At 38.0% G+C, this 27,036-nt stretch overlaps 1 protein-coding gene across 1 annotated transcript in view; it reads left to right on the top strand.

The window, feature by feature from the left end:
• Nucleotides 1-27,036, top strand: part of LOC126471443 (histidine ammonia-lyase-like) — a 241,699-nt gene that overhangs the window by 155,491 nt on the left and 59,172 nt on the right. The window contains exons 11-13 of the mRNA XM_050099622.1: nt 496-635; nt 12,042-12,186; nt 23,516-23,602. Of these exons, the coding sequence (XP_049955579.1) occupies nt 496-635; nt 12,042-12,186; nt 23,516-23,602 (372 nt within the window). The remainder of the gene's footprint in view (nt 1-495; nt 636-12,041; nt 12,187-23,515; nt 23,603-27,036) is intronic.

The raw sequence follows: 27,036 nt of genomic DNA, 5'->3' as shown, positions 1-27,036 counted from the left end.
TCAGTACACTTCACTCATGGGCTCAGTGACAAGTTAAAGAGGATGTACTCCTGGCCAGAAAATTATTTGCTGTGTATGATCTGCTCTCCATCAAAGTTTATCAGCATGGTCCTGAAATACTAGGTATGGTAACAGATAATGCTTTTAATACTCGATTGCAAAAGAACCCTCCGGAAGCACATTGATGAAGAACTTATATAACAGAATATATGACAGGATAAGAAAAACAATAACAATATAATAATAGATACTTCTGGAGTTCTTTTCACCTTTATATGCTGTAAGTCAATTCATTTAGCTATTTTCTTCTTTTTCACTTATGTAATATTGACTTGAGCAGTCACCAATTTGTAAAAACATATTTGTTATTATGTGCTTCAGATGTATAGCAAAACATTTAACTTTCTGTAATGTTTATCTACCACATAATATGTTGAAATATATTTATCATTTTCATTTGATCATTATTTCTCATTTATGTGCCAATTCTGTCAGAGAGCCACCGATTCTGCAACCGTGTGCAAGATGCCTACACACTGCGGTGTTGCCCTCAGGTGCATGGTATTGTTCACGATACAATTGATTTCGTACAAGGAATTATCACTGTAGAAATGAATAGTGGAACTGACAATCCAGTATCCTTTCTAAAATGGTGCATCTGTTTAAAGCAGCAATTATTTTAAGGTGCAATCTCTCCCGTAAGGTACCAAGCAGATGCATTTCTAGTTTTATGAATTATACAATATGCTGTTAGATGACAGTGCTGCAATAAGTCATTAAAACATATGGTGGCGGGTGTACTTCATTTTTTAAAAAAAATATGTTATTAAATTTACCATGTTCTGATGAGTCTCAAACCATTTTTTCATGGCTTTAAAAATAACAACAAGATATCACAATTGTTGTGAGCCAACAAATTAATATCTTCCACTTCTATTTTATTTCTCCTAGGACACTGTATTATGGTACTTTCTATACCTGTGTATCTGTGTATGCCCTTTACAGTCATATTTCCAAATTTACAATGATAGCAAGATTTTTTTTTTTTTTTAGTGAATAGTGTTTTATTCATCTCATAACATAAAATTTCTAATCATATGATTATGTACAGGAGACATGTCAAAAAATGGATAACACAACTTAGGCCTAATTGGTACAAAGAATTTTAACATGAATATAAACTTTTATTTTTCTTTCCTCCCTTTTGTGAAGGACAGCTACATTTACACACAAGACTATATGTAAATTTATCCTGCTCAAATGTTCAGTTCATCCTTCATGAACTCCTCAACAGTGTAGTAGCACCGTTTGACAAGTATATCATATAGCTTTGTTTTCAGTATCTCTAGGTTCATACTCAGAACATTCTTTCTCTTAACTTGTTATGAATTTTCATTGCCATATACTGAGGAGATTGCGCATACAGGTTTAAGTGATGAGTGGGTAGCATAAAATTGTCTTTGTTTCTTGTGTTATACGTGTGATTGAAACAGTTTTTCTTGAATAACTCTAAATTGCTGTGTAGAAAGATGATAATATCATAGATCTATAAGGAGGGAACTGTTAATAACTGTTGTTTTTCAAATAGTGGGTGACATGATGTCCTTGGATGGGTGGTACACATGTTCTTTATTATTCTTTTCTGTAACTTTAGTATGCGCAATATATTGCTTGAATTTCCCCAAAAAATAATACCATACCTTACAACTTGAGGCATAGCACCATATACCGATCCTGCTTAGGAGGCAGTTAAGTGGGAGATGTGTCTCAGAGCTGGATAGTGACAGATGGTGATGCAAGACTGGATGTGCATGTAGTTTATGTATCAGCCGATAGAGGACAGTATTGGATAGGGGACTGATTTAGTTTCGACTGTGCCGGCTAGAGTGCACTAAATTAACAGAATGTTTTTCGTAAAGTGTTATTATGTCTTTTTGTGTAATTAAAATGTTATAAATGTGCTTTAGCAGTATGAATGACACGTGAGTGTGGTTTAAGGTTAATATGAAGATAATTGTTTAACAAGTTATGTAATAGGATTTAGTGTGGGAACATTTTGAAGAAGTATGGATATGGACAAAGGGGATTTTTGTAGAATACATTTGTAAAGTAAGTTTATGGCAAAGGGAAAGTTAATTCAGGCATAAATAACAATAGTAAATAACTTTATGCATAAACAAAACTTCAGCATATTAGGTAATTACGTCGGTAAAAAGTGCAGTCGTTAGGTTTACTATTTTGTGATTGGTTATTAATGAAAAGCATAGACTGATGAGGGAGAATGTTGTTTTGCTATTGGCTGTTGAGTAAACTGACCAATGGTAAAGCAATATTCATTGCGCACCTTTCTCTGCTGGTAGAGAAGACAGAGTATTCTAGGGAGGAGTGGGAGCCTAGCCATGAAACAGTTTGGATGTGTGTAGTAGTAGTTCTGATGGGAATGATAAGTTGCCCGATCTAGCAGTGTTTCATACATCAAAAGTGTGGTAAAGTGACAGCATAATTATTATGATGGGTGTGTAGAAAATTCCGAATTTTTAAGTGAATTTTGTGACGAGAAAAGACATATATTCTGCGTGGTGTATTGAGCAGATTGGTGGCTAAAAACTGTAACTGCATTTCATACCGACAGACTTAATATTTGGTGAGCATTATCAATCAAAAACAATCAGTATTTTTGTAGCTATTACGTTTTCAGAAAATGCAACACCATAAACTTGCTAATGTGAGCGAAAGGGATTGTGAGTGACTGTGTTAAGACTAGCATGGGCTTGGCAGTGATACTTGTTCACCTAAGTTTCAGGATATATTAATTGAGGACAAAATTTCCAACCTTTCATTTTGTGTGAAAACTTTCTCCCAAAATGTAGATTAGTGACTTTAATTGCAGCCTGGTTCACATCGAAGTACAGTAGGTTTCACTCGGCTTCCCTACTGATGATATGCTGAGACAATGTTCACAGGTAGGTGCAGGTTCATCGTAAAGGGACAGAAGGAACCGCGCCGCCGCAAACTGATTGAAAGTAGCTGTGGTATGCAATTTTCCTTGTATTCATGTCTGTTGCACCAGCTAATATTTGCATAGCAAATGCAAAGCTACATAATTTGTTTAACAGGTAGTCAACATGTTTATTCCAATTTAAATTTTTATCTAGGTTTAACCCTAAAAACTTCACAGAATCCATTTCTTCTATTCCCTAATTTTTATGAGTTATTTTAATTTCTTGGGGCTTTGACTGTTTCGTTCTGAATTGGACCACATGGGTTTTGGGGATGTTCAATCTTAATCCATTCAGTTGGAACCATTTTTCTAGTTTGTTCATTGTGTTTATTATGTAGAGAGGGATGTTTTCTGGCTCCTCATTTTCAATTAATACAGATGTGTCATCTGCAAATAAAATCGGTGGAGAATTTATATTGTTCGGTAAATCATTAACATAGAACAAAAACAAAATAGGTCCTAGAATCGAGCCTTGAGAGACACGTTGAGCTACTGTTTTCTATTTTGAATAGTAATTTGCTGCATTTGATGAGACAATCACTCTTTGTTTCCTATCTGATAAGTATGAAGTAAGCCAATTTAGAACATTACCCTTGATCCCATACTTGTCAAACTTATAGATGAGCAGTGCATGATTTACAGAGTCAAAGGCTTTTGTGAGATCACAAAAGTTTCCTGCAACTTTATTATGGTTGTCTAATGATGTGCTGATCCTATTGATAAACTTGTTAATTGCATCAACAGTACTTTTGCCATGCTGGAAACCAAATTGGTTTCCCATAATAATATCACATTTCTCCATAAAATTTCGAATCTGCATAGCAGCAGCATATTCAAAGATTTTTGATAGGACTGGAAGGAGGGAGATGGGACGATAATTCCCCATATCCTCTCTTGACCCTTTCTGAGCAACGGTTTTACTTGTGCATACTTCAGCACCTCTGGGAAGCTTCCTTTTTCAAGGGATTGGTTTATTATTTTAGATAGTGGGTATCCTATTATTTTACACACAAATTTAAGGACTTTTGCTGGTATTCCATCCCAACCTGCAGAATTTTTGTTTTTTAGTTTTAATATAATTTTTTCTACATCTATTGTTGAAACTGTTTTGAATTTTGTGAGGCATTCAGAATTATGATTTAGTCCAAAGGGACATACATTGTTCTCATAATCTGCAACATTAACCTTTGGTTTCACTACATTAGTGAAGAACTCATTGAAGCATTCTGAAATTTGAGCCGGATTTACAATGAACTCATCTTCAAGCTTAATTGTACTAATTCCAAGTCTAGAGGCTTTGATACCTAACTCATGTTTTACAACTGACCAAACTGCCTTTGATTTATTCTCATGTTTTAAGATTAATTTAATATTTGTTATTTGCTTTGCTGGTTTGACAACTTTCTTAAGGCTTTGGATGTGCATATATGGATCAGATCCAAGTACATATCTGCATTGTCAGTTTTACAAAATAATAATCACAACATTATTTAATTATCTTAAGTATACAATTTTTAAATACCATAGGACAATATGTAATTATACATTTTGTATCTTCTGCAGTCTACCTATATTACACCATACATAAGAACAAATCTTGAATTTACTACCCGTCTGCCTATGTGCATTTTATTTTTATTACAAACTGTGGCTATTTCCAATTTTTTTTGCATTTAGTATGTATTCATTGTCTTAATAGAAAGGATTTTCTACAAGCGACAGTTTTATGATCTGTTAAATTTCTGTTTCAAGCTCATACTTTAAACATGCTGTTGTACAGTACTTCTGTAACTGCAGTCTCTTATTTCATTATACTAATTCAATGAGTCAACAGCATTTGATTTAACAGTTTTATTTTAAAAAGTCATGTAAATGAAATTTGATAAGAACTTGAGTTAACAAGAAACTGAAAAGAGTAAATACAGCAATAGTAAGGGATGCCTGCAATCCAAAGAACAAATAAAATACGCATTGCACCTTAATCCAAAGTCAACACTTTTCACACAGCCTGCCAGCGGTAGAGCAGAGCTCCCAGAATGGGTGGGCACTTGTCGTGCTCTCATGGTCCTGATCTTGTGTAGAATGTCAATGCCTCTGGTGTTTCTTGAGGGCTTGCTTGCTACGGAAGGGTAACATTGGAGTTGCATGAACAGCCTCACTACCAGTTGGACTCAATGTCACTATCAGAAATGGTAAAGCTGCCAATCTTGCTTCTGAGATGAAAGCAGAGCTCACCATTTTCAGCATTATCAACAGGACCAATTACAGATCTGTAGTACAGAGCTTTGTGGAGGGTCTGAATCAGGGGTTCAGACAGTTCTGTGACTGTGTAGGCTGCAAATTTCTCTACTTGTGCCATAGGGTGGTGCGATTTTTTTTGTGGTGGTGTTCGTAGTGACAAACAATTCGCTGTAGAAACGGCTTACGAAGTCACAGCCACACTTTTAATAGCGGGCCGACCAGTCCGCTGGAACAGTGAAACAGAAAGATGAAAACCCAAACACTCTGATTAAATAAAAGTCGGTACTTATCTTTATTAACGAAGATACAGAAACAGTAGTGAACTCGGTGTCTACAGAAATCTGTCTAGTTCGAGTCGGAGCGGCTAGGTCAGCGTCGGCTGACGACAAACAACAACTCCGCTGCGATGAACACACAACTGACTAGCAAGTACACAATTCAGTGGCGAGTATACAACTGAGCGGCGAATACAGAACTGTCCTAGCGCTCGCGACTCCAGCGCTTAAGAACCCAGAAGCCAGCGGTGGCGCGCGCGCAGACTTGCGGCGATTTGCTGTCTCGCTGGCGCTGCTTATGCGGACGGCGTCCGGACTTTGATGCTGCCAACCTTTTGGCAGCGGGCTCGGGTGGCATTACTGGCTAGGATATAACAATTTTGGATTCCGATAACTAGGTCAGGTGTCCATTACTCACAGGAGGTGGCTACATGAATAGCAGGGACTGTGTGGCATGGACTGGATGGTCTTTTTTAATTTTTTTTGGGGTAAGAGAGCCTCGGGGAAATGCAGAAAGGGCTTCAGTCTCAAAGAATACAAGTCAAACACAAAAAGAATGTAGATCTAGGAACCATCAGTATAACAGTCATAAATTGTCATAACTGTGTTGGGAAAATACCAGAGCTCCAGGCACTAATAAAAAGTACTGATGCTCCAGCCAAAATTTTTGTGAAGCAGCTACTGGTGTTCAGAGAGGATAGGCTAAATACAGTTGGCAGTAGCATGTTTGTTGCTGTTAGATAGTTCCTGTGAGTTAGTATGGGTAGAGGTCATTGTTGGCAACTGGAATAAAATAATAATTGAAGTCTTTTACTGACATCCCAACTCAAATGATACAATTGCTGAGACTTCAACTTGCCCTTGATATGTTGGTGAAAATGAATGGGTAATTCCAGACATATGCATCAAACTTCATCCCAAAATGTGCTAAATGCATTCTCTGAAAATTATTTTGAACAATTGGTTCATGAGCCCACGTGAGTCATAAACAGTCCTGGAAACACACTTGGCCTCTTGGCAGCAAATAATCCTGAGCTAATAACCAGCATCAAAACAGATACAGGGATTAGTGAACACAGGGTTGTCATGGCAAAACTGAATACTGTAACTCCCAAATCCACCAAAAATATATGAAAATTATATCTATTCAAAAATCAAATAAAATTCGCTTGATGCTTTCTGAGAGACAGTCTCCATTCCTTCCAAATTAACAGTGTAGTTTAGATCAGATGTGCCTTGAATTCAAAGAAATAGTATCAACAACAATTAAGAGATTTATACCAAATGAATTAACAAATGATGGAGATGATACCCCAAAGGCACACAAAAAATGTCAAGAAAACTGCTGCAGAAACAATGAGGAAACCATACCAAATTTAAATGAATGCAAAAACCCCAAGATTAGTGATCATTTACAGAAGTAAGAAATTTAGCAACAACTTCAATGTCAGATGCTTATAATAGTTTCCACAACGAAAGTTTGTCTCAAAACCTGGCAGAAAATTCAAAGAGATTTTGGTCACAGGTAAAGTATGCTAGCAGCAAGAATCAATCAATGCCTTCTCTGCACAACAGCAATGGAAATACTATTGATGACAGTGTTGCTAAAGCAGAGTTACTAAACACAATCTTCTGAAATTCCTTCACCAAAGAATACATAGTAAATATTCCAGAATCTGAACCAAGAACAGCTGTCAACATGTGTAACCTGGAAGTAGATATCCTTGGCACAGTGAAGCAACTTAAATCTCTTAATAAAAGCAAGTCTTCTGGTACAGACTGTATATCAATTAGGTTCCTTTAAGAGCATGCTGATGCAATAGGTACATATTTAACAATCATATACAACTGCTCACTCGACAAAAGATACGTACCCAAAGACTGGAAAGTTGCACAGATCACACCAATATTCAAAATAGGCAATACAAATAATCCACTAAATTACAGGCACATATCTTTAACATCCATATGGAGTAGGATTTTGGAATACAATGTAAATTGGAAAGAACACCAAAGACAAACCAAAGACTGTGTTTTATTGTCAGAACATTTAGAAGATGCAACAGATCTACTAAGGAGACTGCGTATTCTATGCTTGTCCTTCCTCTTTTGGAGTATTGCTGCACAGTGTAGTATCCTTACGAAATAGGATTAATGTGGTACATCGGGAAAGTTCAAAGAATGGCAACACATATTTTATTATTAAGAAACATGGGGAAGAGTGTCATGAACATGATACAGGATTTGGGGTAGACACAATTAAAATAAAGGCATTTCTCGTTGTGACAGGATCTTTTCATGGAATTTCAATCACCAACTTTCTTCTTAAAATGGAGAAATATTTTGTTGATGCTGACCTACACAGGAAGAAGTGATCATCATAATAAAATAAGGGAAATCAGAGCTTGCATGGAAAGATATAGGTGTTCATTTTTTCCAAGCACTCTTCAAGATTGTAATAACAGAAAATTATTGTAAATGTGGTTTGATGAACCCTCTATCAGGACTTAAGTGTGATTTGCAGACTATCCATGTAGTTATAGACGTAGATGTATCATAACTCAACACTAGAAACAGTACTGCACAGGAATGTACAGAGAGAAAACTGGATGACGTTCAGGAAAGAATGTGGTAATAGTCAATCCTTTGGTTTTGGTTGTTTTGAATTAGAGCATGCAGTACTCCTACACTTGACCTCTGAACCTAGCCTATTGAATCACACTTGTCAATCACTGAGACATCAGGAATGTGGAAAATCATTCATGTGAAAATGATCTTTCTTGAAGCAAGAAATTTCTTTTTGTATGTGATTAGTCCAAATCCCCACCCTACACAAAATACAAATCTTTTGAGCTGCTTCCACTGACTTCATCCTCCATTAAACCAAAAGCGAACAATATGTCACAAATGTTAGACATTTTCCATTTGTGACTCAGTTGCATAACAACTTTCAGAAGACTGGAGTATGAAAAATCCAGTATGTAACTGCGTGACAAATGCTAGAACTTAAAATAAGAAAACAAAACTTGATAAATACACTCATAGCAAGCCATGTGTCTTGTATAACTGCCAGGACTTCACTCAATTTATCAAAGTGGAAAATCAAACTACCATCAGAAACATTTTTATGCTAAAAATGAGAGAGCAGAAATGTGCTGGAATGTGCCATGCCTCTGTCACCTGGTTGGATGACAGCTGGTGGTAAGGTGACCAGTGACAGGTTGCAGATGGTTTGTGGCTGCTATAGGGTGAGGAAGCTCTCAAGCATAAACTGTTCTGATCTTGACACAGCCACAAGTTCTTTTATGGAAGGTTTTGGTATTACTAGTGGGTTAGAAAGTGAAATGAATTATCTTCAAGGATTCATCAAAGTGATTACCTTTGCAGACGGCCTAAACGCAGTTAAAAAAAAATAAAGGAATGGGCTGACTCAAACTCGCTACTCTGCAACTATATTGCACAAGGTTTACAACTAGACTATGACAGATATAGCACTGTGTATTATGAGCAGAAGACAACACTTCCTCTAGACACATGTGCATTCTTCAGTGTTGTCAGATTGTGCAGATGACCTAGCTTACAAATCTGAGGGTCAGCCTGTTTTATTGGTGGTTTAAGAGTATGACTCAGTCTTAATCTCTGTAGTGACCAGCAAATGGTCATGTTTCATGTCTAAGACTGTACCTTAAAATACACAGTTTATTAAGCAAAGAAAAAAAGTAGTCAAATTTGCAGCACATAATGAGAATGAAGCACAGCTATGCTATGTCACTAATGGCGTACAAAATAACTGCATTTTATTTAGTCACAAAAAATATGGCATACTGTAGCACACCATGGGATATGGCATAGTATCAGTTAGTTACCTTCTTTTTAATTTATAACCAGTTTTCTGCTACAGCCACATACCATATAACAGGGAGAACAGTTCCTGGAAAATGAATGTGGAGCGGGAATAAACGTACCTTTTGTATATAAATGATACCTTTTGTGCTTACACGAATTCTTCTTGAACCTACGAAACAAGAGAGTCCTGTACAGTTTTGTTAAAATAGTTACCAATGTTTTGGTAGCCTACTGTTGAGTTGAATTGACAGCCTTTAGATTGTGTGATTTCTCATGGATCTGAAATTTAACAGATTCCTTTAAGCACTCATGTGGATGACCTCACACTTTTTATTATTTAAAGTCAATTGCAACTCTTTGCACCATACAGATATCTTGTCTAATTTCGTTGGTAATTTCACAATGTTATTAATATTTCACTTAGTTAAAGAGGAACAGTACCTCTACAGGGAAGGAAGCTAAGACACACTGAGTAAATACAACAAGGTTCAGTTTTTGTCAAGTTATAGAGGAGAATATTGCATATTTTTATGTATGTGAGTAATGTTTAATGTTTATAGGTGCCAAATTATAGCACTGACTTTTTTTGATGGGACTATATACTTTTTCTTGTGGTATTGGAAAAGAGACTTCGGAGACATTCCACATACATCTGCTCTCTTGTACCAGAAGCAAGTAAACATATAACCCTCGTACAGTTCATGTGTTTGTTATTATGACTGGAATATTGAGTGCTTAAAGTGTTTACCTTGAGCATTAATTCACTTTATAAACTAAAGCAACTCCAGACACATAGTACTGCATCTGGACGTATCACAACACGGGCCTGTGTTATACAGCATTTCACATCTTTGAGAGTCATATATGTTTCTTTGTAGACCCCTGGATTTTGATTTTTCCCACATATAAAAGTCCAGAGGTGTCAGTTCCAGTGAGTGTGATGGCCATTTTATGTTTTCAGAGTGACTTACCTAACAATCTCCAAATGTTCTGCTAGGAAGGTCTAATTATCTGTGTGAAATGGGCAGGACACCCATCATGTTGATGCCACATGGACTGCCTTATGTTCAGTGGGATGTCTTTATAAACTTTAGCAGCATATTTGTTTTGAACTTTTGACAAATAATCCACCATGGGTGGAACTAAAATCACTAATTTTCCACAAATATAGTTTATTGTAAAAAATATAGTATGCTCATCTGCTCCAATGAACCAAACACAATTAACACTCAAAACTGACTGACAAGCTGAAGGTCTTTGCTCAGCAACTCACAGCCTCATATTTGGCCAAGTTTTCCACAAACTGATATTTACCAAGCTCTACTCCTGCACACAGAAACCAAGTTCCACAAAAGTTCATTTTTAATATGTGCACAGTGATATAGATCTTTGGAAAACAGAATACACTTAATGTTCTGCCAAAGTTTGTGAACCATCAACTGTGAACATCCAATCATGGAGACTGAACTGTCTGTGGAGCTGCAGAGGCCAGGCACTATCCATCAAGGAGGCAGCTGGTTAGCAGTAGGCAGTGGCCTTGTAGTGAAGCAGATGTATGTCCTTAGCTCTAGCTTGATGTGAACTCACTCTGTATAGTGGTGTGCAGGCCTAAATCCTGTCGTGTGGCAGGATATCACAGGAACTATTTTAAGTCACATGGGTTGCGGGTGCAAATAGGTATGCCCCAGTCCATGACCTCTGGTGGTGCTGCTAGGGATGTCTAGTGGAACTGCTGCAAAACTGTTTTCTTGTGCAGAGTGGTCGCATGACATGTAGGCAACCCAGATATTGTTGTACCACAAGGTTGGCAAGCCATACAGGCGGGAATGCTGCAACATCTCAGTAGATACTTGAGACTAATTAAAGTTCCATCAGTAAAACCAAGACCAACAATACAATTCTTGATTGCCCTTTATTTGTAAATGGTGCTTCATCTGTAAACAATATGTTATGTAGAAATGCTGCATACTTTGCAGTTTTCATAGACACCATTCAGATAATTGAAACCAATTTTGAAAGTCACTGCCATGAAGCTGTTTGTGGAGCAAAATGTGGAAAGGATGAAATTCAGTACACACGGAATGCTCTTTTTGCTGAGCCCACTTGCACATTCTAACTGTCTCAACAGTAACATGTGGACTTATTGTTTCTGTGGATAAAATGTTTGCTGCATTTCTCTCATAACTTTCTATTCCTTTTTTTCCCAAAATTCCAGTATCTTGAGTTTTTTATAAAGTTTATGCAGATAGATCTTGAAAGAATGGCATGATCAGGATACCTTTTAGCATACAACCACACCATTTCTCTGACAGTTTGTTGATATTTGTCATAAACAGAAAACATATCCACTTTTTTAACTGTAATTTACATAGTGAAATTCTGAAAATCTTCATGAGCAAGTTGTCTGATTGCTAAAACAGCTGAGCACAGATTTATAGCTTCAAATACACAGATATACACACAAACTGTACCTGAGTTGTATGTTTGCTTACATTTGATGTGGTAAAACCAATGCTTGTGGAACCTCTTCTCCTGGTGATGGGATAGCAGTTTCACCAGCTACTACTTGAATTGTATGTCTGTTCTGTGCTTCTGTGATTTTTGTAGTAGAAATTTTTATCACATGGACAGTGTAATGTTTATAGCAAGAGATCACATATTTTCCTTAATAAATCCATATTGTATTTGCTGATAGAGGTGAAATTATTTCTGCTGGAAATTTTCATGGGGAATATCCTGCCAAAGTGCTTGATTATTTGGCAATTGCTGTTCATGAACTGGCATCGATGAGTGAAAGAAGAATTGAACGCCTTGTTAACCCTGGTAAGTACATATACTTCATTTTCTGAAGTTACTTGACAGAATAAGGGCTTCAACACTGCAAAATGAGTCAAACTGACATGTTCACCTGCAGTAAATATTTATCTACATGTATTTAGTAGTACAGTTTGAGGTGAATGGCATTATTAATTGGCAAAATCAGTTTCTACACAATCCTTCTTAAATAAAAATGAAATCAAATAAGAATAACAAAGAAAATATAGTATTTATTAATAACCAAAATAAAAATATTAAAAAATCAAATATTTTGGATATTAAGTTGGAAAGAAATCACTGCACACATCTTCAATTCATATGCTATGAAGAACCATTTTCTCAGTACCATACTACATGGAGCAGTTGCTCTTTCATCATTGCAACAGTCATCTGCTACTGCGGCAATTCTAGTGAAAACATCTCACATTATAAAAATAACACCTTTGTATGAAAACATTTCCTTTGTTCATCTAGGAGTGAGAACTGACACATTGTCTTGGGGTAACAACTCTTGTCTAGAAAAGGGGAAAGACAGCAAGCTTAGAACTACAAAGCAATTTCCTTAAACTCATCATTTAGCAAACTAATGAAGAAAATCATGAAAGGAAAGCATAATGGAGCACTATAATACAAAAAATATCATAGGTGACTTCAAGCATGGCTTCAAAAGCAGTTATAGTACTGTATCTCTCTCAGTACAGTTTTTTCACCGTATGTCAGAGAAAATAAATGATAGTTACCAAACAGCCAGCGTATTTTTATACCTCTCAAAAGCTATAGACAGAGTTTACTGAGGTGTGCTCTTATGAGAAATTGTAATCATTGGTGTCAGTGCAAAGGTGATATGTTTAATAGAATCATACCTAAAAATTAAACACAAATATTCAGAGATTGTGTATGATTATTGAAGAAAGAAGGCAAAGATAAGAAATATAAATTTTGGTGTGCTACAAGGCTCCATTTTGGTCCCTTTTGTGTCCCTGTACCTGTGTGAAAAAGGTAATGAGATTGACAACACTGTGAGTGATCTGGCAATGCTGTATTGTTCCATTTGTGTGGAATGGTGTGTTCATCCCTTCCAGATGCTCAGTGTGAGTTTCAGCTCCATACAGCCATTGCGTCATTTTTGAGATCATCAGCAGAGTTGTGTTTTTGCTGTGGGTTAATAAAATGGTTCAAATAGCTCTGAGCACTATGGGACTTAATACCTGAGGTCATCAGTCCCCTAGAACTTAGAACTACTTAAACCTAACTAACCTAAGGATATCATACACATCCATGCCCGAGGCAGGATTCGAACCTGCGACCGTAGCGGTAGCGCGGTTCCAGACTGATGCGTCTAGAACCACTCGGCCACAACGGCCAGCGCTAATAAAATGGGCCAGCCCAATTCAGAGCAAAGTTTTTGCAATCAAGTTTTGTGTTAAACTTGAGACATTCAGATTCTTTATTTACCATTGACTACCTGAGGTGAAATAGGTGGCCAGCCGGGTTGGCCGAGCTGTTCTAGGTGCTTCAGTCTGGAACCGTGCGACCGCTACAGTCCCTCCCATACAGCCTTGGCATTTGAGGCAAACAAATTGGTTTGGATGCAGACTCTTTAAAGCAATATGCCATCATTTTCATCTCAGCATTCATTGGACATAATTACCCCATGAGCCTAGTTCAAAAGCTGATTCCCTGGGCCATCACATTCAATCCTGGTACTGCCGATCCCTCCAAAAAATCTTTGGAGCACATCGCTGGTCACTCAGTATTATCCTGGTCTGAAATGTATTAATCAGCTACTTCAACAAGGTCATGACTTCTTAAAATCGTGCCCTTAAATGAGATCCATTCTGTCTGAAATTTTGCCCACCACACCTAGAGGGTTTTTTCGTCGCCCTGCCATTCTCCACAGTTTTCTTGTCAGACCCTATGCTCCTTCTGCACCCATCTGTTTACCTTATGGCTCCTACTCCTGTGACTGTCCCTGCAAGACTTGCCCTATGCACTCTCCTACCACCACCTATACCAGCCCTGTAACCGCAAAACAAATACTAACAAAAGGAGAGACACCTATGAAATGACCCATCATATTCGAGCTGTTAAGTAAACACTGTTCGAGACACTTACATTAGCATGACTACCACCAAATTATCAATTAGGGTGAATGGGCATAAGCAGAGGGTGTATACTGGCAAAACACAATATCCTTTTGCAGAGCATGTTCTACAAGGTGACAATTGTGACCTCAGTGATCATTTCACCACACGTGCCATCTGGATTCTTCTCCCAGACACCAGTGTCTCAGAACTCCACAGGTGGGAACTAACACTGCAACATGTCCTTGGATCTTGCCACCCACCTGGCCTTAATTTACATTTCTTCTGTCTCGGCATTTCTTCACAGTAACTACTCTTCTCTTCAGTCTGTTTTGGCTTTATACAACCTTCATTTTTCACCACCCCACTCCACCCTGTTACGTACAATGCACTTAGCCTCTTCTGCTTGAAGAAGCAGCCACTGGCTCCAAAAGTTTGCCCTGTTACAGCCTTCTTTGATGAGGGTGTTCTGGCACTGCTTGGTGAGTAGATTTTTTATCTATCCAATTAAATCGTTTTGTCAAATTGATTGCTTTCATTGTTAAATATTCTTAAGCCATTCATTAGATGGGAATTCCCTGTTATTTCCAGCCTATGCCTCAGTATATCTAATTTTATTTTGCATCTAGTGTTTTGTGTATGTTTTCCCTCATTTCAAAATCTGCTGTGTTGTTTTTCACATACAGTACTGAGATATATGTAGAGAGATTAATGAATTTAAAGTTTTTGACATGTCTGAATATAGGCCAGCAGTGCCTTAATCTACCAGCATTACCCATTGCCAATACCATCTACTTTTAAATTTTTAGAATTTCATTGATGTGAGGAGAATGTCCCCATATCAGCAGTCCATAGTCTATGGTGTTTGAAAGAGTTCAAAATAAATATCTCTTAAATATTCTTTCATTACTAAGCCTCTCGGTTTCCACATTAAATAAGTAACTTGAGATTATTTTGTACAGGTATGGTTGATGTGTGCTTCCTAAGCTAACTTAGAATCCACATGAATTCCTAGAATTTTAACTACTTTCACCTCTACCTCTTTTGACAATCCCAGTATAATCTATTGGTTTTTATCTGGATTTCAAAGGAGTGTATTTGATAAAAACTATTTCAGTGACGCTTTCATGCCATCTTGCACCATACCATATCTTGCAGAACTAAGGTGTTCTCATGCTGAGCTAGCAACCTTGTGTCATCAGCATAACAAATAACAGAGTTTGGAATGCAATAGTGTAATTCATTGACTTCAATTATAAAAGAGAAGGTTCCAAAGACAGAACCTTGTGGGACCCTTGTTTTAACTTCTTGTGGTTGTGAGTGCTTATTTCTGATAGACACAAACTGTTTCCTATTGATACAATTATTGAAAATAGAGAGTCTTTTACACCACAGTATTTGAGTTTAGCAAGTAGGATATCATTAAAAATAGAGTCAAATTCCTTCCTTAAATCACAAAAAAGAAGTGAAGCTTTATTTTTATACTCAAAAGCTGTTATTACTTCATCCACAGTTGAGAGAACAGCAGTGGTATTATTTATTCCCTTGGAAAAGCCAAATTGACTATAGAAAGCAAATTAAAGTGGTTGTTTAGTTGGTTGTAAATAGGCAGATTCAAATATTTTGGAGTATGTAGGAACTGCTGAAATTGGTCAGTAATTTTTGAGATCATGTTTGTCCCCTTTTTTGTACAGTGGAAGAACTTTTGATGTTTTTAATATTGTAGGAAATACTCCAAAATCTAGACATCTATTAAGGGGAGATGGAAGGCAGTTTTTATCCCTATTCTGCCAATGCTATTTTACCTTTTTCAATAGGTACACTTTTCAAGAGAAATATAAGTGATAAAACTATGAAATTTTTACAGCATATATATAACATATATGCCTCAATTTACAAGTAAAATGAGCATAATACCTCTTATAGTTTTCAAGGGAAAAATGTTATTCTTTCACTAGTAAAATTTAACTTTCTTTGTACATTAATTACTATAAAACAGTTTCTGATTGTGTGGTGATTCTCAACTTACTTGTAATAACTTATTACCATCTGCAGTACAAATTGACCAAATTTCATGTTTCTAACCCCATTAGTTTATCAAATAATGGTACCTGAAAGTATAAAAATGTAGTATCGAGAAAAATCCATTTAAGGTTTAATATTGCAATTCTAGTATAGTTATTGATGAGAATTATTTACCACTAATATTTTCCTGCATCATACTGAGCATCATCTGAATCATAATGATCTCCTTTTCTTCTCTTGGTCCCTCTTCTTTTCTGTCTGGCTTCTTTTGTGCATTTTAAATTAGCAATATCTGCTTTGTGGATTCTCTGTTTATCAATTTGCACCAAGGATTTTGCAGTATTTCCACTAGATTTTATGCTCAATAATTTCAAAACATCCAGTTTTTTAATTACACCATCACTGAAGCATAAAATAGCATGTTGAGGGTTGTAAGCTGAACAAATACAGTTTCTGGTAACCAGTTCTCAATGACAGAATTCACACATTCATTAAAATTTTGGGTTTTCCCATGAAGACATTTCTTCAACACAGTATCTTTACAAAGATCTCTAAATATGGGTTTAATTTCATTCATTACTGATGCAGGTAAAGAATGTTTGTGGTCATATCTGTCATTTCTCCTGTACTTGCACCAAGTGTCAGGATCATACGGGCAAAGACCATGCACTGGATTTCCATTTGTGGAAAGGTTATGGAAAGAGATAGCCCATACAGTTTTTTTTCATGTTTTATGAATTCGCTACATTTCTTCTTATGGCCAAGCCATAATAATTCTGTAATCTATCTATTTCAACATTTGTCAAGTGACCTTTACCACCTATCTTCCTACCAGCTTCCAATACTATTTTTTACTTTTCTTTCAATGTTCTTCTCAACCTGGACCCCATTCTCTTCTGGACATGTCCAATGCACTCTAATTTAGAAATTGTGTCATTAGGACCATAGGGTTGGTCTGCACATACCCAGTCATAAGCCTTGCTGTCACCATCCCCTAAAGACTGTGTGTATCTGATGCCTCTGTTTGCCACTGAACGATTAAAAATCCTGAGAACTCCTGCTGCTTCCTTCCCCACACTTGGACCAGTATAATTCATCTGACAGTTATGGTCATGCTCTTTCTCAGTTCCACTGCCACAAGTTTTACAGTATTTGCTTAGAATCTGTACATCAACTACCAGGTCAACGGAAGTGTCCGAACCGTCCCGTCAGCCTTGACCCATGACGTAAAGCTGTTGTGATGCGTGACGTCATGACGGTGCAGAGTTTGGTTTGTGATTGTGGCATGTTTGAAGGTGTTTTCGTGTTGCTGTTTGTGGTGCCCTCGTGTGGTGTGTTTAGGGGTTCCATGTTGTGTGGTGTATTGGGTTCAGTTTGGTGTTACTGCTTGTTCTGGGTGGTTCTGGGTTTGGCTGTGTGTGGAGAGAAATTATTTTCAGTGAGTTGCCAATTTGGTGTTTGTTGTGTAAAAGTTATTGTAGTGCTGTTCACTGAAGGTCGTGTGTTAATTTGAGTAAATTAATTTGTTGCTGCTCTTGTAGGGTACGGATATGACTGACAAAATTAACAGTGTGCATTTGCATGCTGAGTTGGGGGTGAGTCCGATGGAGCTGATTAAGTTTCTGCAGCTGTTTGGCTTGTTGGCAGAGGCCGTGAAGTGTGCTGTTTGTGGTCATCACATGAAATTGGCAAAAGTTCTGGCGTCTTGGACCAGGGATGGTTATATGTGGCGGTGCCATAGGGATAACATATGGTGCTCCATACGTCGCAGTTCCTGGTTTGAGAAGTCTAGGTTGGGCATGTGCAAGATTGTGTTGTTGACGTACTATTTTTGTTATAAATCCTCCCACAGTTTTTGTGTGCATGAGACTGGTGTGAGTGAGAGGAGTGTGTTTGACTGATTTTCATTTTGTCGTGAAGTGTGTTCGGAGTTTATTAAGTACAGGGGTAAGTTGGGTGGGCCTGGGGTTGTGGTGGAGGTGGACGAATCACAGTTTGGGAAAATGAGGTATGGGAGGGGTAAGTCTGTGTGGTTGGTGTCTAGGTGTGGGGGGGCGTTGTATCGGGGGGTGGGTGTTCAGAATGTATTTTTAGGGTTTTGTAGGGGCAGATTAAGAGGGAATTAGTGGGGTTAATTGAGGAGTTTATAGAACTGGGTTCTGCTGTAGTTTCTGATGCTTTTTCTTCTTATAGATGTTGGGAGAGAGGGGGTACAATCATTTAGAAGTGAACCATAGTTTGGAGTTTAAAAATTATGAGACGGAGGCTTGTACATATACAATAGAGGGGTTGTGGGGGGCCATTAAGTCAGTTCTTGGGAGGGGGCAGGGGCGCTCTTCTAACCTTTAGTCTCATTTACATGAGTACTGTTGGTGGAAGAGTGTCCCTGAGGGCTATTGTTTTTTTCGGTCTTTTTTAAGGGTTATCAGTAAGATGTACAGGCCTCCCTGGATTTAAATCCAACTGAATATGTGTGGGACACAGCAGGCTCACCTTCAGACAGCACTTAACCAGAATAGGAAACATTAACCCAAGCCATTCTGGATGGTTTGATCCACAAGTTGGGGATGTGTCATGCATCCCAGCATCCTGCTTACCCATGTGAGGGTATCATATCCATTATTTCAATTATGTATAGCACCAAGAGTGTGACAACAAACACTGGAAAAACCACTCATGACCAATGGATGGTTTTCCAGTTTAGCTTACATCTGAATCACTGTGTCACACTGTTCCTATGACATCTTCTTGTGCACATATTCTACATCTATGTCTACATCTACATACATACTTCACAAGCTACCATATAGCATAGGGGGAAAGGTATCTTCTACCACTCTCACACATAGTGAGGTTAAAATGACTGTCTATATGCCTCTCTATGAGCTCTATTTTCTGTTATCTTGTCTTCACATTCCTTATGCAAAATGTTCACATTGGTGGCAGGAGAAGTATTCTGCAGTCAGGTACAAATACAGGTCTTCTAAATTTTCTCAAGAGTATTTTATAAAGAGAATATCATTCTCCCTCCAAGGATTCCCATTTGACTTCACAAAGCATTTCTGTAACACTGACATGCTGACTGAACTTACTGGTAACAAATCTAGCAGCACCCCACTGAATTGCTTCATATCTTCCTTTAATCTGACATTGCGTGGATCCCAAACACTTGAGTAGTACTCAAGAATGGGTCACACTAGTGTTGTGTGAATGGTCTCCTTGTATACAGATGAGCTACACTTTCCTAGAATCCTCCCAATAAACTGAAATCAATTATTTGCCTTCCCTACTACCATCCTTATGTGCTCATTCCATTTCAAATCTCTTTGCAATGTTACACCTACTGTATCAAGCAGCACACTGTATTCAAACAATACAGGATTTTTTCCCTACTCATGTGCATTAACTTACTTTTTTCTATATGTAGAGTAAGCTGCACTTAATCATACCAAATAAAAATTCTGCCTAAGTCATCATGTATCCTTCTACAGTCACTCAATGACAACACCTTCCTGTACACTATAGCATCATTAGCAAATACGAGAGTGGTTTGAAAAGTTCTTGTAACAGAATAGAAAAAAGTTCTTACATCACTGAAACTTTTTCAATCTAGTCTCCTTGTAGATTAATGCAATTGGTCCAATGTTTCTTTCAGATGTGCAAAATAGTTGCCAACTTGGGCTATCAATTCTTTGTTTGAAGTAAATCTTCATCCACCAAGAAAAATTTTCAGTTTTGAGAAGAGATGGACGTCTGACAGAGCCAGGTGAATAAGGTGGGTGTGGCAACAATTCATACATTAGTTCATGTAATTTTGCCACAGTGATGGCACATGTATGCCAGTGCGCATTGTCTTGTCACGGCACCCAACTTGCAGATAATTTTTTCATTTATAATTCTTCAGTCAAAATGTGATATACCCTTTAAGATGACATCCGGCAAGTGTGAGCAATTTCACACACTTTCAATCAGCAATCCTCCATGACAATTTTGTGCACTTTTGCAATGATTTCTGGAGTAGTGACACATCTTGGCTGACCACTGCGTGGGTCATCATCTAAGCTCTCCCAACCACATTTCAATTCATTTGTCCACTTGGCAACAGTTGAATATGAAGGAGCAGAGTCCCCCAGTGTATTCTGGAAATTGGCATTCCTTTGCTTTCTTACCATTCTTTATAAAGTACTTAATCACTACTCAAATCTCGATTTTTTTCCATCTTCACAAATCACTACGTGGGAACAATGACAGAGCCACATCACCGCCACAGCTCTTTTCCAAGATCACTGATGTGGCATGTGTTTACAGGCAACAGTCCAATGAATATCACATGAACAACTTGCACTAGTGCTGACCTCTCATGGTGATTCAGAGAACTTTTCAAACTACCCTCGTAATCACAAATTGCTGCTTATGCTACCTGTCAGATCTTTCCTGTATATGGTGAACAGGAGCAGTCCTTTCACTCTTCCTTGAGGCACTCCCAAAGATACCCTTGTCTCTGATGAACACTCACCATTGGGGACAACATACTGGGTTCTATTTCTTAAGTCTCTATAGAGCTACTCACATATCTCAAAACCCACTCTATATGCTCATAACTTCATTAACAGTCTGCAGTAGGCCACTATATCAACTGCTTTCCAGAACTCTAGGGGTACATAGTCTGTCTGTTGTCCTTCATCCATGTTTCACAGTATTTTGTGTGAGAAACGTACAAGCTCAGTTTTGTAAAATTTTGATACTTTCCTGCATTTTTTCCAGTCCCTTGGGACTCTGAGCTGGGTGAGAGAGTCATGATAAGTACAAACTAAGTAAGGGGCCAGTGCTGTAGAGTTCTCTCTGTAAAACCAAATTGGAATTCCGTCAGGTTCAGGTGACTTATTTGTTTTTAATTCTCTCAATTGCTCCTCTATTCCAGAGATGTTTATTAACTGTGCTCTCCATATGGGAGTCTCTGCAGCAGTCAAATGACATTATTTCTGTATGATCCTTTTGTATGAATGACAATATTATGGAAAGAATAGTTGCTACTCACCATATTGCGGAGGTGCTAAGTCACACTCCCACACACACAACACACATATATGCAAATGCATTTCTCTCTCTCTCTCTCTCTCTCTCTCTCTCTCTCTCTCTCTCTCTCTCTGCAGTTTTGTGTGTGTGTGTGTGTGTGTTTTGTCTAATTGTGATGAAGGCCTTTATGGCTGAAAGCTTACTTGCTGACAGTCATTTCGTTGTGCCTGTCTGTGACTCAGTATCCCCACTATATGGTGAGTAGCAACTGTCCTTTTCATAATATTGTCATTATTCTGTCCTGGATCTTCTCTCCTGCATGAACGATTTTATAAAGGTGAAATTTGAAAATTCAGTTTTCCTTTTTCTGTCTTCCATTACCACACCAAATTTGTCAATGAGAGACTGGATAGAACCCTTTGGCCTGCTTAGTGATTTTACATAGGATCGGAATTTTCTCAGGTTCTCAGCAAGGTCGCTCACTAAGGAATGATGATAGAAGGTGTATGCTTTGCACATCAATCTTTTTATAGAAATGTGAATTTCTGGTACCTTTTGCCTGCCAACATTTTCACATTATTTTTAACATTTGAATGCAACAATATCTACTTCCTTGTCATTTTCTGAACTTTGTTATTAAACTCTGATTGATCTTTCCTGTCCTCCATCCACTTATATAGCACATATTTCTCCAGAACATGATTTACAATAAACTTGAACTTTGCTCATAATTCCTCTATGCCGGCCGCGGTGGTCTAGCAGTTCTAGGCACTCAGTCCGGAACCGTGCAACTGCTACGGTCGCAGGTTCGAATCCTGCCTCGGGCATGGATGTGTGTGATGTCCTTAGGTTAGTTAGGTTTAAGTAGTTCTAAGTTCTAGGGGACTGATGACCACAGATGTTAAGTCCCATAGTGTTCAGAGCCATTCGAACCATTTTATTTGAATTCCTCTATGTCCAACACATCGGAACTAAATGATGTCCCTTCATTATCTAAGTCAGATGTTAACAACTCTTTATCTACTATTTCCAGCGTAAATACTCTCCTAGCCTCCTTGATCAATTTATTAATCTTAGAAACCATCACCACTAAGATTATGATGTGATTCCTAATCCCTGTCTCTCTACTGACACTGTCAATAATGTGTGACTTGTTTGTGGCTACAAGATCTAAAATATTTCCATTGTGTGTGGGTTCTGGAACTAACTGCTCAAGACAGTTTTTGAAAAAGGTGTTCAGAACTAATTCACAAGACTGACTGTCTGTAACACCTGCAATGAATCCATAGATGTCCCAGTCAGTACTTGGTAGGTTAAAGTCTTGCAGTGCCTCACGTTATTCCATGGATTTCAAATTTCCTTAAAAGTATGTAATTTGTGCACTACACAAGACACTAAAACAAAGTTTTAGCTTCAGTGTGCTTAATATGCATCATTATTTGATCCATAAATGCACTGAAAAGAAATATATGAGAAACATAGATAGATAGATAGATAGAGAGAGAGAGAGAGAACTTGCAAACTAGATGACTTCCACCATTACAATCCACTCTTTTTGTAAGCTTATTCATATTTTCCCATAGAACCACTGTAATTCCCACTCTTCTGTTTACTTTATTGTTTGAACAGATAGGCAATAGCTCACTTTGTCAAGAGAGTTTTGTAACAATTCCAGCAAAATGAGAGTACTCCAATGGATATTTGATGTACCTTCACCCCTGACATGTATGATTCAGAGAGCATGCGTGCATACAGTTCATAGGCCTGCTTCCAGGGGCCACCTGGTCAGCCTCCTGGCACACTCTGGTGAGCCACCAAAGAAACAGTATTATTTAAGTGATCGCAAATGAGAGCGTGGCCTAGTCTGTAACCTGTATTACTGTTGTCCAGGCAATGTGTTCAGTGCTATGCACAGTCTGTACTTCATTGTATCTGACATGTTTCTCTATAAAGTACTGCGTTTCATAAACCATGTTTCTTCTTGCTGTAGCTGTAGTTTTTAAATTAATTTATTCATTTAGGAAAAGCAAATTGTGTGTAATTTGTCAGATAACAGAAATTAGTGAGTTAATAGTTTTTCAATATATTTAATCAATTTAAGAGGGAGCAAAGTGTGCAAAATGAAATGATTCTTATATCTCTTGTCAAGTGATACATCAAAAATTTTATATTATGCAATCTTGTTCAGTCCATATATTTCTTGTGTGCAGCCTTGAGTGAGCTTCCTGCTTTCCTTGTCAAAGATGGTGGTCTGAACTCAGGCTTCATGTTAGCCCACTGTACTGCTGCAGCTCTGGGTGAGACATATTTACATTTTTATTTGTAGTACAATTTTATTAATTATTTGCTATCACGTCACAAAGTGATGAGCAATTGCATGACTTTCTTTTATTATGAAATATTAACAACATCTTGAAGTGCAGAGGAAACTGATAATCTGTGTAATTCTACTATTTGTTATATGGTAGTTTATGGACACACACACACACACACACACACACACACACTATTTGTTGCAAGAACAGAGAATTTCAGAAGCAAGGTCCCATTGTAGCACACAATCATCCTAATGAGTGATTTTAAAGCAATCTGGACAAATAACAAAAATACAGACATAAAGTAACAGTACCTATGTTACAAAGGGAAATTCATGAGAGACTGTAAGGTCCTTAATCTATAAGTAAAGTCAGCGTCACAAAGATATTTAAAATAAAACATTAGATGTACACATCATCCAGACCCTTCCTGGAAACATTTCAAGCCACTCACATGGCTATATAATGAAAGACCAGAAGAGATATCTAGACTGCCAGGGTACTAAGAGATGCCAGCCTCCATCAAGATTATTTGCCCTTCGAATTATAGCTGAAAGTACCTCCCCAAGGAAACTAAGATACCTAGTAAATTGATCCCTAGGTTAACTTAGCAAAAAGTTTGGTAACAAATTCACGGAGAACATTGGAACATCAGAACATAACAGCTAGGATTACTGAAGTATAACTTAGTCAAAGTAGCTGTAGAGACTGCCCCTTTAGCAAAACAAAAAGAGGGGTGTGGTAATGGATATGATTGACAACAGCCTGAGAAAAAGCAGTCACAGATAGAAAAACCCACTAAGATAAAACTTGCATAATACCCAGACAGACAGGGATAAACTCATACCATTAAAACAGCAGTAATTTACAGACATGGCCCTTGGACAAGCAAAGCTCCAGTACACCCAAAACAATGTGATGAAACTGGATGGAGATTTTACAGGGGAAAATCTTCTAAAACTTCTACCAATCACTCAAATAGTACCTTGGTAAGTACTCTCCACCCAGCCTTTTCCTTAGAAGAGTAGATGGAAAGGATCTTTGTAATACTTTGGATAACTGCAGCTACACTATGTGATCAAATGTATCCAGACACCCCTAAAACATAGGTTTTTCACATTAGGTGCATTGTGCTGCCACCTGCTGCCAGGTCCTCCATATCAGTGACCTCAGTAGTCATTAGACATTGTGAGAGAGCAGAATGGGGCACTCCGCGGAACTTACAGGCTTCGAACGTGGTCGGGTGATTGGGTGTCACTTGTGTCATATGTCTGTACACGAGATATCCACACTCCTAAACATCCCTAGGTCCACAGTCTCTGATGTGATAGTGAAGTGGGAATGTAAAGGGACATGCACAGCACAAAAGCATACAGGTCCACCACGTCAGTTGACTGACAGAGACTGCTGACAGTTGAAGATGGTCATAATGTGAAATAGGGAGACATCTATCCAGACCATCACACAGGAATTCCAAACTGCATCAGGATCCACCGCGAGTACTATGATAGTTATGTGGGAGGTGAGAAAACTTGGATTTCATGGTCGAGCAGCTGCTTATAAGCCACACATCATGCTGTTAAATATCAAACAATGCCTTGCTTGGTGTAAGGATCATAAACAATGGATGACTGAACAGTGGAAAAACATTGTGTGGAGTGACGAATCATGGTACTCAATGTGGCGATCTGATGGCAAGGTGTGGGTATGGCGAAAGCCTGGTGAACGTCATCTGCCAGTGTGTGTAGTGCCAACAGTAATATTGGAGGTGGTGGTGTTATGGTGTGATCATGTTTTTCGTGGAGGGGCTTGCACCCCCTGTTGTTTTGCATGGCACTATCACAGCTCAGGTCTACGTTGATGTTTTAAGCACCTTCTTGCTTTCCACTGTTGAAGAGCAATTTGGGGATGGCGATTGCATCTTTCAACATGATCAAACACCTGTTCATAATGCACTGCCTGTGGCGGAATGGTTACATGACAATAACATCCCTGTAATGGGCTGGCCTGCACAGAGTCCTGACCCGAATCCTATAGAACACCTTCAGGATGTTTTGGAACACTGACTTCATGCCAGGCCTCACCGACCAACATTGATACCTCTCCTCGGTGCTGTACTCTGTTAAGAATGGGCTACCATTCCCCAGGAAAACTTTTAGCACCTGAATGAACATATGCCTGCAAGAGTGGAAGCTGTCATTAAGGCTAAGGGTGGGCCGACAACATACTGAATTCCAGTATTATTGACGGAGGGCAGCACAAACTTGTAAGTCATTTTCAGCCAGGTGTCTGGACACTTTTGATTACATAGTGTACATGGTCAAACATTTTGAAAATCTTTACAGCTGTGAATCTGCTGGTAAATGCTTTATGTATCAAGACAGCCCAAGACAGTTGAGCTCCTAGCCTTGAAGAAATGAGGAAAGGATAGAAATCATTCCCACATCTAAAATCTCATATAACACCAAAAGAAGACTTGATAACAACTTAGCTATAAGAGCCATGTGGAGACAGGATGATTGAGAAGTGTACAAAAATGATAAAAATATCTTGGTGCATCAAAGGCTACAAAGCCAAGTGACTAGACATTTGCTTTGATTCATGCCTTACATGAGGAGGATGCGTTGACTGACATCAAAAATCACCCAGAAATTTCAAAACAATGCGTAATCATTCTGAAAACCTCCCCTAGGTTGTGGCTAAGTTGTTTCTCTGTGATATTATTTTTCCAGCGGTGTTAGTCATTCAAGTTATACAGGAGAGGCTCTGTGAAGTTTGAAAAGTAAGACGAGGTACTGGCAGAAGTGATGCTGTTGGAGCAGGTCATAATTTATGACTTGTTTGCTCAATTGGTATGAGTGTTCCATGCAAAAGGTAAGGTCCCCTGTCTAGCACATGATTTTAATATGTCAGGAAATTTCAAAAGAGGGAACACACTGGTATAGAATGGAAGAGTCATTGTGGAAATATAGAGGATTCTCATTTATATTACATCTGTTAGTTATATTGTGAGGACTTACTGAGTAGGAGCAAACTCCAGCTGGACCCACAACTTGGACAATATTTATGGGAGGGAGTTAGAAAATGATGTTAATGTGTGGAGTAGGTTTCAATTTCCAGATAATGCTTAAAATAGATCAAAAATGTAGGTTAATGATCTTTACTTTATGAACATATACAGACCTGCTCATAAGAAAATGGTACACGACTAGTTCTAGAGAAGAAAATATGGTGCCCTATCCAAAAGGCACTGAATAGCATCATATTATGACTTAAATTCAGATGCATGCTCTCAGAAAAATTAGAGATCAGAACAGTTGTTAGGCAGAAAAATGTTCACTCTCATTTAGTCTTTCAATGCGTGTTGCTGGAGATAACCAGAGTGATGGAAACAACTGGATCAAATACAGTATCTA

This window comes from Schistocerca serialis, chromosome 3, assembly GCF_023864345.2.
Source record: "Schistocerca serialis cubense isolate TAMUIC-IGC-003099 chromosome 3, iqSchSeri2.2, whole genome shotgun sequence".
Classification (NCBI taxonomy): domain Eukaryota; kingdom Metazoa; phylum Arthropoda; class Insecta; order Orthoptera; family Acrididae; genus Schistocerca; species Schistocerca serialis.
This window is presented reverse-complemented; position numbering and strand designations above follow the sequence as displayed.